Consider the following 17,337-nt stretch of genomic DNA (forward strand, 5'->3'; position numbering starts at 1 on the left):
TATACAGCGGACGGTTCAAACCAACCAGTCTTAGGGACAATGTCATTGCCGGTCACGTATAAATCATCCACAAAGGAAATTCTTTTCTACGTCATCCCGACATTGTCGCCTTCAATTATTCTAGGAGTTAACTTTTGGAAGGAGTTCCACATCGCACCGGAACTGTTTTCGAAAGCTACTCTTCCTGTTTCGGAAGGAAATATTAGTGGGTTGCGGGCTATTCGGCCAGCCTCATCCCTAACTATTGAAGAGAACAGGGAACTCTCTAAAATAGTTAAAAAATTCGAGTCAATTTCTTTTGAAAAAAAGGGGTTAGGTCTAACACACTTAGTTAAACACAAAATAATTACAACAGGACCACCCATCAAACAGCGGTATTACCCTCTTTCACCCGCACGGCAGAAACAATTAGAAACAGAAGTTGATGAAATGCTAAAATTAGGGGTTATTCAACCTTCTCGTTCACCATGGTCCAGTCCAGTAATAATTGTAACAAAAAAAGACGGAACAGCTAGATTCTGCCTTGATTCTCGAAAAATTAATAACGTCACGGTACGTGATAGTTACCCTCTTCCCTATATTGCGCGTATCCTAGATAAACTGGGCGGTGCCAGATATGTTTCCTCGATTGACCTCTCCAAGGCATTTTGGCAAATAGCCTTGGACAAAAAATCATGTGAAAAGACAGCATTTGTTGTTCCTGGGCGGGGCCTCTTTGAGTTCACTCGCATGCCGTTTGGTTTGAAAAATGCTCCTAGCGAATTACAAAGACTAGCGGATGCATTGTTTGGACCTGATTTCGATGATAATGTTTTTTGCTATTTAGATGACCTTATATTAGTATCGGAAGACTTGAAGTCACATTTAAACTTGTTAAATCGGGTGTACGAACGTCTACGAGACGCGGGTCTCACCATTAACTTAAAAAAGTCAGAATTTTGTAAAGCCGAGCTTAAATACTTGGGCTATATGGTGGATTCCCAGGGACTTCGCACTGATCCAAGTAAGATAGATAGTATTAAAGATTTTCCTATACCGAAAAATGCTAAACAAATTCGGGCATTTGTTGGCCTGTGCGGTTACTTTAGACGGTTTATCAAGGGATTTTCAAGCATTGCAGCTCCTTTAACAAGTATTACTGGTTCAAATAAGGGAATTAGTAATTTTAAATGGTCACCGGAAGCTGAATCCGCATTTATTGCACTAAAGCAAGCACTTACTTCTGCCCCAGTCTTAAGTTGTCCAGATTTTTCGAAACCCTTCGCTATACACTGTGACGCAAGCTCCGTAGGCATTGGGGGGGTATTAATTCAAACTATAGATGGACAGGAGCACCCTATTGCTTATTTTTCGAGATGCTTAAACGTTCACGAACGTAATTATGGAATAACTGAGCGCGAACTTTTAGCCGTACTAGACTCCGTTACACACTTTAGACCATACATTGAAGGAACTCATTTTACAGTTGTAACCGACCACTCAAGCCTAAAATGGTTAGGTTCTCTGTCCAACCCCAGCGGTCGTCTCGCGCGTTGGAGTTCACGCCTATCCCAATTCTCGTTTGACGTAATCCATCGTAAAGGTACTCAACACATAGTCCCAGATGTCCTTTCGCGAATGGATCTTGCCGAAATCTCCATTATAGATTCAGGAAATATTCAAGATGAGTGGTATCAAAATATTTGGAAGGGTTGTCAAGAATTTCCCCAACGTTTTCAGAACTTCCAAATTCGGGAAAACGAACTATTTCGTCACACGAAAACTCGTTTAGCACTGTGTGAAGACACTGCGTGGAAAAAAGTAATTCCTCAAGAAAAAAGATTAGACATTTTAAGTAGTGTTCACGAGTCTATTCGATCTTGTCACCCCGGCGTTTTTAAAACTTATAAAAAAGCACAATTACGGTATTTTTGGCCAAATATGTACAGAGACATTAAACAATTTGTAAATCGCTGTACGGTCTGTAAGGCCCACAAAATCAGTACGGCCTCACCTAACGGTATTTCATCACATCCAAAAAAAGTTACACGTCCAATGCAAATGTTATCGTTGGATTTGGTAGGTCCATTACCGAGAAGTTACTCTGGTTTTACCGTTATTTTATCCTGTGTCGATGTTTTTTCAAAGTTTACCTGGCTGTTCCCGTTGCGCAAAGGTACCGCGCGAAGCATTGTGAAGAGTTTAGAAGAAAGTATCTTTCTTGTACATGGCGTACCGCGCACCATTGTTTGTGATAACGGCCGTCAGTTTGTATCCAAAGAATTTAAGGACTTATTAAATAATTATAATATACCTCCTCCGTTTTATAACTCTTATTATACCCCTCAAAATAATGTGGTAGAGAGATATAACCAAACTTTGGGCACCGCATTATCGATATTAGTTGAATCAGACCACCGTAATTGGTCAAAATTTTTACCACAAATACAATCAGCTATGAACAATTCCGTAAATTGCGCTACGGGTTTTACACCTTATTTTCTAATGCATGGTCGGGAGCAAATATTAGACGGTGATTTGCATCGTAACCCTATAGCTGATACGGAATCTAATTCACAAAATTGTACTAGTCAGAGAATCTACGCACAAAAATTAGAAGAACTGTCATCAGTTTATGAGCAAGTCTCAGATGCTTTACTAAAAGCTTATCAAAAAGGAGCAAACCATTATAACCTGCGGAGAAAACATGTTAGTTTTCAAGTCGGAGACAGGGTTTGGCGTAGAAATTTCGTCCAATCAAACGCTTTAAATTACTTTGCACAGAAACTAGCTCCACGCTTTGTGCAAAATATAGTCGTGAAGAAAAAATCAGACTTAATCTATACATTAGCAGACCTCAAAGGTAAGGAAACTGGTAACTTTCACGTGAAAGACATCGTCAAGTCAGAAAATATACCGGATTAATATGTTTCTGATAGTGCTTTGGTGGGTCTGGCCACCCTACCAAGTACTCTCAATTAATTAATATTTCAAATATTTTTCAATGCACGGGAGCACAAAGCGGCTTGATCACCCGAGTTGGAGCGACCCAGCATTATGACAGTCCTTAGTCCTGTCCTAGTTAATTTTCTTTTAGAAAATATAGAAATTTCGTAAAATGGTTAGTATAATCGGTAAATAATAGAAAGAAACATAATAAATTTAGTATAACACTCTAGTATCCTACTCGAGTTTGTTACACGACAATGATGTTGTTCAGATAAGCTTATAAGACAATAATTAAAAAAAAAAAAAAAAAAAAAAACGACGTGAAATATGGCTTTGACTAAACAAGTGAAAGTTAGGTAGCATGGGATATATAAACTGCCCAAATCTTGGAATGCACGGTGATACTTTCCCACTATCCCCGTATATTCTAGGTTTCTTAATATATACTTATGTGCATATTGTATACGTTCGCCCGTTACTTAGAAAGTGAAGATGTACCGGTCCAGTACATCTTTGTTTTCTAAGCAGTTTTAAAAATTTTATTATTAAGAATTGAATTTTACCAAATATATTTTTGTTTACTTTATTATAATTATCTTGTCATGTTTGGAAATGGTATACTTATGTTAGTACTCTTGATATTTTGTTTAATAATTTCATAGTAATTAATGATACAATTATAAGAGCTGGTTCAGCATATGTCTTTTCCTTAAATTCCTTCTATAACTTTAGTTATATTTAGTAAAAGTAAGTTTTATCTATAAATTAGTACAATAATACAATTTTCTACCAATTGCACCATTTACAACAATGGATGTATACAATCTTCGACCAATGACTCCATTTACAACAATGGATGTATACTACTACTAATTGCACCACATCTATAAGATTGGTTGTTGACAGTTCCACTCGATTAAACCACCTTACACACCTGCGTGTGTGTAAAGGTTAAAAGTTTTTTCTACTATTACGAAATAATGCTTTCCAAGGATGATTATTTTGTCTTATTGTATAAATTCTCTTCGAAAGACTTACCCAATAACCAGGTCAGGTAGAGTAGATAGAATTTCTTCGAAGTGTGTTTTATCTCCAACGGAGAAGTAGACTCAGTGAAAAGTGAGGGTTGGTTTACCTCCCTAAAAAAAAAGTGTTGCCTGAGTGGCTTATCGCCCTATTAAAGGGCCAGTGAAGCTTTAACGCTTAAGTTGTTTAGATGTGTTGAGAAGAACAATAATATTTTTTTATATACCTACAGGTTTACCTACAATTTTGTTTAAGAATATTTTCCGTCACAGATGTAACGCTAACGGCAGTCTTCGACAATCGTCAATTTATCATCACCCGGTATTCCGATACTGTGGGTGCTTGCAGACTCCGTTCACGTAATATCTTCTAAAATTTGTAATTAAGTTACATTAATCTTAAGTTATCTTTAAGTTCTAGAATGGATGAATCGCAGGCTCAACCATCCGGCTGCACGCTCGATGGGTGCGATTGAAGCTGCGGCACACCCATTCATCATAAGTTTTGCTATCCAAATCGTAGATTTTGTCTTATTCCTTACTTATCTTACAAATTATGATGCTCATGTATAATTGTTGATTGTTTTTTTTAGAAACCCAGAGGATCTTTTCAAGCTTAGTTATTGCAGTTGTAGTTTTTTTTAGAGTTGTATTAATGTTTGGGGACAAACATTTGTGTGGCGCGGGGGGTAATGTTATGAAGCGGTGTTAAGTCTTATTTAAAAGTAATTATTTAAAACACCTCTTCAGAACAAGTACCATTCATAGCATTAATTTTGATTAAAATTATAGAGAGCACGGTCTGGCAACAAATAGACCGCCGGGGAGTCTATTGTTTGTTTCCGTTTCCTTTCGCTGGGTACTCTGGAATTGTTACACGAGCGGGACGGCCGTGTAATGATCGCACAGTCAATTAGATTATAATTCATTTTTACCCTGGATGGGCGATCGTATTAAAAAAGTGTACATCAGTATTCCTGATGCGGGTTATTCGGTTCTTTTTTACAAAAACCAAGTCGGTGCAGGCTCTATTAAATAAACGTCCGTATAATGGATGACCGTGTGTGTGTTCGTGAAGATCACAAATAATGTTCTACTGAAGTTTATATACGCGATCCCTTGCAAATCGTTATTCCGCGGACTCCGGGAAATGAAGCATTCACCTCAAGTGGCGCGATACAAGCCGTATTTTTCTTAATAAGATACGGATAATAAAATCACAAGCCCGGACGGCACCCGCTCAAGTAATCTGCCGATCAGCTCAATGGATGGATTCGCTCCATTAATGTTACATAAACGATAGACCCGATACGCTCCAGAACCGCTTATCAGCCACCTTGTCGGAGACGCTGGACCCGTCTCCTGGACCAAAGCCCTGATGGTGCCAGCTCGATCTGTCTGGGACAGACCACCGCCGGCCGTATGGAAGCTCCCCGCTCACTTTCCGTAATTAAGTGGTTAATCAGTTTTAGATAGAATTAAGAACCAATTTTTGATCCCTGGGGGTAAGTGCCGAGTCATAATATGTAACATGTTTACTTAAATATATTCTCCATGTTTTATAATGTGCAAAAACAAAACTACTGCTTTCATTTCACTACAATCAGTAGAACCTGTAATCCTTTGTGTGCCCATGCCTTGGCGACAGTTTCATGCTCTGCCCATCCCGAACATTACTCGAGGACCGAGTATTGGCGCGCAGAAAATCTGCAAAGTTCGGGATGGCATTTAATATAAAATATGGCCGGTAACATGATGGCATAATTGGAGATATCCATTTAATCAATTAAATTTCAGTCAAAACATTTTGAATCATAAAATAAGCCATCAAAAATTTACTAGCAATCAAAATAATTTGATGTAGTTAAAATAATTCATAGAAACGTATTAAAGTGGCAATGATCCAATTGGGGGGAAGAAGAATGGAAGACGATGCAGAGGAAGACGTGGCACGACACTTCCCAACTGTTTTCCTTTCTTTATTTCCCTTCACACTCTCTTCAGCTTAGCGACATTGGAGTCACACAGTAAGGCCCGTATCCAATACTCGACGATTCAAGCATCTTCATACATCCGTGTAAGCACACTAGACTGTTGTCACTCGTGTCGTTGATACTTTAAATATGGCAGTGTAGAGCGCCCTTGAGGAAAATGGCGCTATATAAATTATCCAATTATTATTATTTTTGTCACATTATATTTGCTAATGCTGGTGACAATGATTGGTGGCAACGTGGGTCTCTTGATTTCATTAGATGTGTATGGACTCGTTTTTAATTAATTTTTGGCAAGTGATTACAAAGCATTGACCGGTCGGTGGCCGAGTTGACATCGCGCTTGGGTCTCACTCGGGCGTAGTGTGTTCAATTCCTCGGCTGGCTAAGTCCTCCATCACAACACAAGCAAAATTTTCAGCTTACTGTGGTGGTAGTAGGAGATTTTCAAATTTTGTCAGGTTATTCGTAGCCCGGGAATGTTTGTCTTTCTTTTTTAAAAATAAATAAAATAAAAATTATTATTTGATGAGCAGGCAGCATTCTGCTGATGCGCGTATTTCTGATTTCACAATAAGTTTAACAGTAATTGAGTTGTTTTAAATTTTAAATAAGTTAATCCTTTCTTCTCTCCCAATAAGAATCCGATTGAGCTTTAAATAGGTTTATATTAGTAGAATGGATGACATGTTGTGTCATAGAGATTTGCAAGTGAGTATTGGATACATGTAGGGTTGCCATTCGTCCCTATATATCACTGGAACTGTCACCATTATTGAGCCCTCCGTCCCGATGTCCCGACTAAACCGAAAATGTCTCTATTTAAACTTGTACAATGCAGCAATGCTGTTAATAATGAACATTTTCCGCAGCCATGCTGATTACGAGCAAATAGATTCCGTGCGCCCGGGAGAGGTAGCGAGAGCCAGGGTTATTGTTCAACCCCCCCACTTATGGCAACTCCTTACTGGCGTAGGTTCGGACCTTGCCTAAAGATATAAAGGTGAGTGAGTGAAGTTACCTATAACGGTGATACACCTCTCTTGAAGGGAGATGTCCTTGGCCTTCTGTGAGATCTGCACGTAGCTGCCGGTGGTTTCCTTGATCTGCTTGATGTAGTTGCCAGCCTTGCCGATGATCATGCCGGCCGTGGAGTTGGGCACGAGGATCTTGACTTGCTTGTCGCGGTCCTGCGACACCTTGGGGTCGGCGTCGGGTGAGAAGGACTTGGTCAGGTCGGGCTTCTCGCGGATCTTGTCCATGAAAAAGTCCATCACTTGCATGATGGCGTCCACCGTGCCCGTTATCAGGCACACTCGCTCTGACGTGCCTGAAATTAACCATTGCATTTATTTGAATGAATTCTAATTTTTTACAAAGGTAACAATGATTTTGGTTCTCTACAGTCGCTGTACTTGTGCTGAAACCCCTATATCATTAGTGGCAACCCGGGCGTCTATTATAACCCAGATTGCAATGTTTTGATGATCAATAACAACATGCCTTCTGTTGATATGCTTGGTGTAACCCTATTCCATCCAAGCCAGAGTAATGTTAGCCTCTCAGAAGCTGCCTATTTGCTGTACGGGCCCGCAGATACTGCAGATAGCACACAACAGCTGATCCTGTACAAATTGCAAGTGCCCTCCTCTGTTGAATTTGGCAGCCACCTCTGGACTTAAATACTACATAAATATAAATAATACCCTGTTCTACCAGTATTTCAATGTAAGATGCTCCGAGGAATTAGAGTCATTGATCCCATGGCGCTCCCAACATTTGTACACGGTTGACATTTGTAACATCGTCGCCGTAGATGTCAAGTACACAAAAGCATTTAAACACCATCAACTATTAACACAAAGATGCAGGCATAAGAGGCTTGACTCATTTGACTATCAAACCAGTGTGCTATCCTTTCAATATTCAGTGGTCAATGGGTATTAACTATTAACACACATCATTTCCAAAATACACTTTTTTGTTTATTCAACCAAAATAATAAAAAGATAACATTACAAAGTATCTACGTTCAAAGTTTCACTGTTCTTTCTTTAAAAACAAAAAAAATATATAACAAATAAAATGTTACACTTTTGTCACCGTTTTCTCAGCTTTATGATGTAATGGCTTGGCTCCCTTGAAATGTACAGCGACGACGTGAGAATTATGTTTCTACTAATGATGACCAGGCCATCAAGTATTCACGCCCGTATTGCAGCTTATCCTTGACGTACATTGTACTTTTCATTTTATTACATGTCTTGTACACATATCCAATATACTATTTCAAATATTATTTGGCCTATTATGTTACTTATAAGTTTTCCTGTATCAAATGTACAAATTTATAAAAAACAAGTCATTCTCGAGTTCAACAGCTCGTCTGTGGAAGGATTTGCCGGCCTCTGTGTTTCCTTCCTCCTACAACATGGGTCTCTTCAAGACCCATGTTCACTACTTCTTCTCCTCATAAATACCCTCCACACAGCATCCCCATAGATGACAGTGCGGAGATACTGTAAAAAAAAATCTATGTTCAGGGCCATTTGAATGATCCTTGACCCGTTTCAGCTTTTGATCACATTGTGATCAGCTGTCAAGCATAACGCTCTTGTCTTGTTGTTAGTGAATAGTTTGATATACCCCAACCTAAACAATATAACCCACTTCTGCTAAGTGATAGGTAACGGGTTACATTAGGTTAGCTTGGGTAGATTACGTAGGCCGTGTGGGCCACTTTAAATTCACATTGTACTGATTATGAGTGTATCATACGTATCCAGACCTCCAGAATATTTCAAGAGAATTCATATTTACGCCAAAATCACAAAAACACGCAAACCCCGAAACCGCTTGATACCGTGTCGCCGACACATTTGGAGATCTTTACATCAAAATAACTCAATCAAATGATGTATTATATGTGATTAGTCAAGATAATTACATAGCAATATAATTAGCAGAACCTGAAACACATCTGAAAATAACCATCCACCACCTCCCTCGGACACACCAACCCACGAAGTGACCGCGGCTAGGAAGGCTACTCAGTATTTACGTAGGACCCCCTCCACTACTCCCCGGATGAAATTCCATGATGGCCGCCGTCTCCAACCAATCACAGCCCAGCATGTCACCTTGACTTTCTTATCAAACACTGATAACAGATTCAAATGTGATTAATTGTGATATCATCAGACTGGATTTACGGGAAAATGATGCAAGATATAACTACGAAATAAATATCAACATCAAGAAATGATTATATACTAATACAATAACATGAATAATTATATCTAACTATATTTGTTACCCTTTGGGAAATGTTCAAACCAAAGATATTTACTTCAAACCCAATATGAAAATTTGTATAATTATTTATAAAATAAATAAACGGGACTGCGGGAGATGGTTTTGGTAGATTGAACTGACTTGGTTAAAGGTATCATATTAAAATATAACTTTCCTCTCCACAAGATAATTGCAGAGAGGAAAAATACCTAACCACTTTACTCCTCACGAAAGAGGATAGAACGCCTCCGAGAGGGTTCGATTTGAAAACGTTCTATAAATAGAGAACCGAATTCCATACAAAGTCAGTTCAACAACTACCTCTGAAAGAGAATCCTCTCTCCTGAAGAACCATCTCCAAGTCTCCAAAAGTCTCAAGAAATATTTTCAAGTGTTTTATTCAGTAGTAAATTCAGTTTTGCCAAGTATTAAATTCTTTTTCGTCAGTTCAGATCTGGAAATAAATTCCTCTCTGATCGTGGCTTTAAACTCTACCACGAACTTCTACAACATCTACAACATCTACCAAGACTGAAAACGCCAAAAGGTGTACCCAGCTACCTTCGTATCTACAGTTATTGTACGGACAGTATATTGTCTCGTACAATGAGATTACAGGCAGTGAATCTTCCCACTTCCGAAATGCAGGATGACCCACATTCCGTTGCATTTGTAAAAACATTCTAGCGCTCACCGCTAAATAAAGTAACAGATAAGTCTATCGTCCAATCAACAGTGAATGTAAAACATGATAGCATTGAACATTTTCAATTTTACCATTAAAGTAATTGAGTGGATTATTTCAGGGGTTGTCTACCATTTCCGTGTATAGTGGTTGAAATATAAAATATAATACAATAATATCTGCTTGGTGCAGACAACAATCACACTAATTTGGTTGAAGTTTATTTGAAAATCCAAAACGGAAGTAGCAGTGCCATGTTATATTTCAGTAGTGGTCTGGTGGATTATGTTGAGGTTAGAGCGAATTGAATTAACAGTGCCATCTAGTGGCATGTTATAATTCAGTGGTGGTCTCGTGGATTATGATGAGGTTAAAGCGGCCTGATTTTAAATAGGAAAGCTTCGGGTCACTCAAATCCACTAAATCATCATAAAATTTATTTTTGTATATAGTTATGCTATTATCCATGTATTATGTTACACTTACATACATGACTTCTCAATTTCCCGATAAAAAAGCCCGATAGGGCGTTAATGAATAATAAATAAATAAATAATACACTAATTGATAGTACAATATTTATTGTGAAAACAAAATACTTAATTAAATATGGAGTGTTATAGTGATTTATTTTTGGGGTATTATGCCATGTTGCGGTATCTCCTTCTTTAGCTAACGTTTCAGGTGGATTACTGTATATCCTTCATTATATCTAAATTGTTTTAGCAACAACAATAGTGGTTTATTTGGTTATTTATCATGAGCACAGCACTAAGAATGGATTAAATTGAGATCTATTTTCAAACAGTCTTGAATTGACATTCCTTTGAACCATTCAACTGTTGGTTTGACATAATACAAATACAGTGTTTATAAAAAGAGCGGAACTCACCTGGATAGAAGTCCTGTGACTTGGACATCTTGACCTTGGCCCCTGTCTCCTTCTGCACCTGTCCGATGGCATCCCCCCCCTTGCCGATGATAGCCCCGGCGGCTGCCGCAGGCACCAGAGTCTTGAAGTTGTACGTCGCATCTCCACCTAGAACACAACACCAACCACAACGTTAGGCAAAGGTCACGTACAGTGGTATCCAGGACCGTCTTAAGACCCGCATACCCTTAAGGCAGGGGTTCCCAACCCCGTGCCCGCGGGCAGCATGGCGCCAGTGGAACGATTCGTATGTGCCCGCCACTATTCGACAGTGAAATAATTTTTTCATAAACATTAATTAAAAATGTGAATTATTTTTATTTATTTGTTGGAGTTTTAATTTTTTTGAGTGCCTAGGTTTATTAAATACTTTTTTTTTTTTTTATATAACTCCACACAGGAGGCCCTGATACGTTCGTATGTTTGCGATATTGTATGTATGAGTGGTTCCTTTACTGACAATACTTATCGCAACCTTTCTAGCGGCGAGCCAGACTGCACTCTTCACGCTAGCCTGGAACGGAGAGTTCTATTTGCACATCACTCCTTGTACACTCAGAAAACCCGAAGTGAACTAACGCCACGAACTGAGCCGATGAACGCCGAAGGCGCCAAAACACATGGCACATGACTGCCAGCTCTGTCTGTCAGTGAAAGCAATAAGCGTGGCCCCGACAGCCAAAACTGACAGTAGTCACGTGCTCGTACCGTCCCGATTGGTTAGGCGATCATCGGCTCACTTCGGGTTTTCGGCTTGTACAAGGAGTGATGTGCAAATACCATTCCCCGCCTGGAACCGCGTTGTTGTCATTTTGATTGCGATTGCTGCCCCGAGTTTGTCGATTAAAAATAGGTGGTGGCCGCCACCCTACCGATATTTTAGAATGTGCTCTAGAGTACAAAAAGGTTGGGAACCCCTGCCTTAGGGTAAAGACGGGTAACAGGTGGTAAGACGGAACTGGTGGTATCCAGATTAAAGCACCAATAACCCTCTCAACTAGGGGGTAATTCAGACCTGGTCTTACCTAGGGAATACATGTTGCGCAAGTGGATGAAGTTTAAGACATCCCAGGAAGTGGTTTGATTTCATGTATCACCCATATGTAAAAGCCTTTCTAGGCTGCTAAACATTCTTATTTAGGTTGTCGGTGCATACGTGTTGTGAAATATTCCTGCATAATGCGAAAATTATTAAAGTTCAATGAACTTTTAATTTAAAATATTGGAATTGATAGGTAATAAATCATTTTAGACCAACCTAGATAAAGAAGGTACCAAAATAATTTAATTTAGTTGTAATAATAATTCTATATTTGAAATGTGTATTTCTTTTGTTTACTTTTTACAGATCCTGAGGCAAAAAACACTTTCTGTTTTACTAATCCTACTAATTAAAATTTCCTGTGAAATACATAAATACACAAGTCAGCTCATCATATTAAGGGTAGGAATTACGGAAAAGAGTGTATGAATGTGAATGAGGCAAGGAGGGTGTGCAAGGACAGCGATATGAGGTGTTCACTGTTCAGTCTGTTGCAATGGCGTAACGGTTAGTTACTTATGGTCAGTTAGAAATGTAAAGCAACTTTGAATGGTCCCTGGTATAAACCAAGGCGATATTGAGTCACTTTTGAATGGGGTGCAAATAATATACTAAATTCATATTTATACTATTTTTATTACTAGCGCATATTACTAGACCCGTGAAAATAACGAGATATGAAACGCTAAAAATACATAAAATAAAAATATACTCGTATATGTACCTATATATGAAAATATAAAATTTTAAAAAAAAATCTACGGCCGAGAATCCAACCAATCCAACAGCTTGGAAGGCTTTATCACCATTACATTGTAACGCTGCGTTTTGCGTGCGTAAAATCCATGGGAAGCGATTTAAATATTTACTATTATTTTTGCGTTCGCCTATGTATAACGCAGCGTAAGAGCGAACATAATAAATATGTATTTTAGAATGTCATGTTACTACGAAATTTGAATTGCACTTCGTTGGGTTTTCAACCCGCGACCTCTGAGCTCAGGGCCACGGATCTTACTGCTCTGCCACGAAGGTCGTAAAAGACGTCATAAGAAAGTAAAAGATTGCAATCTTTAATTAAAAATTATGCAAACTGACACCATTTCCTTCAAATTTAAAAAAATATTTTACTACGTCTCGTAATTATTTATAACAAAAATGAATGCGAAATCTTAATCATTATTTGTGTTATTTTTTATATGCCTGTTCAAATCACTAATCAAGCAAAGGCGAAAAACTTGATGTATAAATAAATTCTAATGCTTTGTACTGGAAACAAAGACATTGATTTTTGCGGACTAGTTCATAGATTTCCTAGAATAAATCCAAATGAAAACTCCATACGTATGTTGTTATTAGTAATCGGGTGATACGAAATGTGAAACGTATGAATAATTCATATTCTCCATTTCAAGCAATAATTCAATGAATTAGCCATTTGTCATGGGTGCCTATTATTCTCTACAAATCGGATCGTAACAAACAAGCTGCTGATTTGTGTATATTTTCATAATCTTTAAAACTGTAGATAGTCCAAAGAAGCGAAGTTAGCAGTCCACAATGGAATGCTGGTACCTACCCTGATGTATAGAAGTGAGGCATGGAACTAGCAAAGAAAGGATGAAAGTAGATTGAATGCCGTTGAAATGAGATCCCTGAGGCGTATGTGTGGTAAAACCATGTATGATCGCGTGAGGAATGTGGATATCCGCAAAGAGTGCAAGGCTGATGTAAGCGTAATGAGTAAGATCAAGAAAGGGACGCTTAGATGGTTTGGGCATGTAGAGCGAATGAGCGAAGAAAGGAGTGTAAGGAGAATATACGATGCAAATGTGAATGGTAGCAGAAGTCGGGGACGCCCGAGGAAGACATGGCACGACCAAGTGAATCAGATACTTGAGTCGGGCCATGTCAAGAGTCAGAACAATAGAAGAGTATGTATGAGACGATGTATGAATGTGAATGAGGCAAGGAGTGTGTGCTAAGACCGAGTTGTTTGGCGGTCCATCCTCTCTGCCTACCCCTGCGGGGAAACGGTGTGATGGTTAGTTAGTTAGTTAGTTAGGTCAAAAAAAAGTATCATGCGAGTTCTAATCGACGTTAATCACACAAACAACAAATTTCAAAAGTTGAAGCAAGTCGTCCTTATTTCTCATAGCCTGAAGGGTTCAATGAACTTGGTAAATATAATATTATGATTCGCTCATTTGGAGGAGATTCTGTTATCGTTAGGTTTAATCCGAGAAAATAGAGTCTAGAGCAGTGGACGGCAATAGGTGTACCGCGGTCCGAATCGCGTATCATTTAATCCGAGAAAATAGAGTCTAGAGCAGTGGACGGCAATAGGTGTACCGCGGTCCGAATCGCGTATCATTTAATCCGAGAAAATAGAGTCTAGCGCAGTGGACGGCAATAGGTGTACCGCGGTCCGAATCGCGTATCATTTAATCCGAGAAAATAGAGTCTAGCGCAGTGGACGGCAATAGGTGTACCGCGGTCCGAATCGCGTATCATTTAATCCGAGAAAATAGAGTCTAGAGCAGTGGACGGCAATAGGTGTACCGCGGTCCGAATCGCGTACCATTTTTGCGGCGCTTTTCTTATGGTCTGATTTGGATTATTTAAGGTTTCCTTTTTTTAAATATCCAAAAGATTTCGCAGTAAAATTGACTTTCCGAACGACAAAAATCAACAGCAATCATTGATTCTACCCAATGCGGTCTGCGGCGCTTTCTCAGACGTCGTCGCGGAGGTAACAGTACATATCCGATTCCGTGCTAAAAGAATACGCGACAGAATTGACGCGATACTTTCATAACAGCATTATTGATTTGACCTTGTACGTAGAGTACGTCTTCCTGGACAGAATAATTTACAACCCACTCCATTCACCCTCACAACAAACCACAATGGACGCCATAATCTCACTGGCTCCGAGAAATAAAATCGGGAATAAAATAACCGAGGTAATTACAAAATAAATTGAAATGTTTAAAACCTCGCTAGGGTTCCGCAAATCCAAATGGCGTTATTGGTTTCGGTGGCAGAAAAATATTGGGAACCCTGTTATTAACTATTGGCCCGTGGTGGAATTCAGGAGTTAGTTTTGAAGCATCCGGACCACAGTAGAAATGCGACTCCGACTTGCCAACCCCTGGACTAGGAAAAGCAAAACATTCTATCTTGTATCCCGTAGAAATGTGACCGAATACGACCGTGTTGTAATTTCGCTATTATTTCAAACCCGTAGAAAATTACGGCATATTAATGGCCGTAAAATTTAAATTATTTATACAGATCTCAGCAATGACAAATTATTAGAAAGATGTGTGGGTGGTTCCACCCAAAATAACAACTAAAGCTACAATCAACTGATATGGAAAATCTCTCCAAAAATATTTCCAGCCGGTTCAAAAACTGTAGAAACGGCTGCATACATAGCTGCAGCTGCCGACATATTTAATGAAGGTAAAACATCATTATTGTATTATATGAATGCAATAGGGGTTTTAATTGGGCCCAATGCGCATTCATCTCCGACCGCAGAGCACATGATAGCACACGAGAGACGACATCAACTCGACTTATTAGAAGTTGCCGAAAGGGCGGAGGGTGTATTATATGGCCCTGGAATAGACGACTCGAAGTAAGTTTACTATGTAAAGTACTTTTCAAACTTTAAACGCGTTTTTCTCAAAACTGTGTTTTTAAAGTCGGTGACCAAGATTACTCGGAAACGGCTCAACCGATCAGTCTCAAATATTAACACAAGCTTCTTAAGTATATTTTATAGTTATTACTCGAGGGCCTGTTCTCACGCATATATATTTTAATAAACAATTAATGCCTAAATTTTGGTAAAAAGTCGATTTTTTTGTTTGAGAAACATCTATTTTGTCAAAAAAAATTATTTTGCTCCGTCCTTTGATTAATCAGAGGAATATTTATTACTATAAAGAACTCTGTTTGGTTTTTTCATTTTAGATGATCCAGTCCAGAGATATGATGGTCACCGCAAGATGCCTTTTTTGAGAGGAGCTTCTGGAGATCAGTTATAGCAGCTTTCAAAAATATTATTTTTACAAATAAAAATTCTTAAAATACTGTTAAAAGTTACCATAATATGTGTACAAAATTTTACTTTAATAAATTTAAACGGCCTCCTGACTATATTTATTTTTATTTTATTTGGAAAACCAACAGTTATAATTATTACAAGGTATGGTGTAGTAAGTGTTAATTATTTAACCAATAATAGGTTTTCACTTAAGTATTTTAATTATTTAGTGAATATATATAATATTTATGTAAGAAGAAAAGTTACATTAGCCTATAGGGATGGGATGGCGGAAGGGAGGGGTATGGGTTGGATCTAGTCTGTGTAATGTGTAGCATGTACGTATGTGTATTAATAAAAAATAATAATGATAGTATAATTATTTATTGATTATTTATATACAACCCCTTAAGAGGAACGGCTACGCAGCCCTTTTCATACAAAACTTACTTTTGGATTTAAGGCAAAAACACTAAATCAAACTCATTTTTTTTAAATCACAAGGTTAATAAAAAATCTAGTACGGGTGTAAGCCATTCTACTTATACATGTTTTCAATTATAAAATACATGTGATTAAAGAATTAAATATTTAAGGATTTTAGAGGTAATCTCAAAAGTCAATGATAATTTTATAAAGAATAATTTTTCCCTATCCACTATTATTTTAAAATTGATACTATTAACTCATAAAAATTTGCCTCTAAAATTATGAAAATCGAATTATTTAACGGTCTAAATTTAAAAAAAAACACAAACAAACAAAACAAGTAAAAACAGTACTTTACATTGAGCTTTTTTGTGGTTCGGTATTTTGGAATCAAATCCAAAATTAAGTTTTGCATGAAAAGGGACCCGTAGTCGTAGTACGGCCGTTCAAAAATCCGCACAAATTTATCTATCTAGAAAGTGGGTTTTATCCGTGTTCAAAGATTTGTTCCGTAATTTGGACGTAAGCCTGTAGCCTGGCTTACGGGCGAAATCGGGCATTTCCAGTGAAGATTTCGCAAAATTTACTATTTCCATATATTCGGGAAAAAAGATAGCCGATAAATCGACGTCGGCACGTCCCCCTTATCCGATCATCCCTCTCCCTCTCCCTCTTCCAGGGACTTAGTTTCAAAGCAAAACCAAAAATATTGAATGACGAATGGATATTGCTTCACACCCGTGTTAACAGAAAATGTTAGCGAATATCATCATTTATGAAAATATCGGATTACTTTGATAGTTTGAATAATAACATCTAAGATAGCATAGTTTAATTTTTTAAATTCCATTTTTATTATTTAAATGTTTATTCAAAAACAAGTTCTACCGCGTTATTTTACTAGGCGTGACAGATTTTTGTTAATAAATAAAAACTAAAATTTATAAACAAG

The 17,337-nt window shown here is 38.0% G+C and overlaps 1 protein-coding gene across 9 annotated transcripts in view; it reads right to left on the bottom strand.

Moving 5' to 3' along the window:
- ps (RNA-binding protein Nova-1-like protein passilla) overlaps positions 1–17,337 on the bottom strand; it is a 151,849-nt gene that overhangs the window by 19,452 nt on the left and 115,060 nt on the right. For all 9 annotated transcript variants that reach the window (XM_089641219.1, XM_089641221.1, XM_089641223.1 and 6 more), the window contains 2 exons: positions 10,819–10,965; positions 6,969–7,277 (listed from right to left, as the gene is read on the bottom strand). In XM_089641219.1, coding sequence (XP_089497345.1) covers positions 6,969–7,277; positions 10,819–10,965 — 456 coding nt within the window. The remainder of the gene's footprint in view (positions 1–6,968; positions 7,278–10,818; positions 10,966–17,337) is intronic.

This window comes from Hesperophylax consimilis, chromosome 16 (genome assembly GCF_061612785.1).
Source record: "Hesperophylax consimilis isolate HC1 chromosome 16, BYU_Hcon_1.0, whole genome shotgun sequence".
Classification (NCBI taxonomy): Eukaryota; Metazoa; Arthropoda; class Insecta; order Trichoptera; family Limnephilidae; genus Hesperophylax; species Hesperophylax consimilis.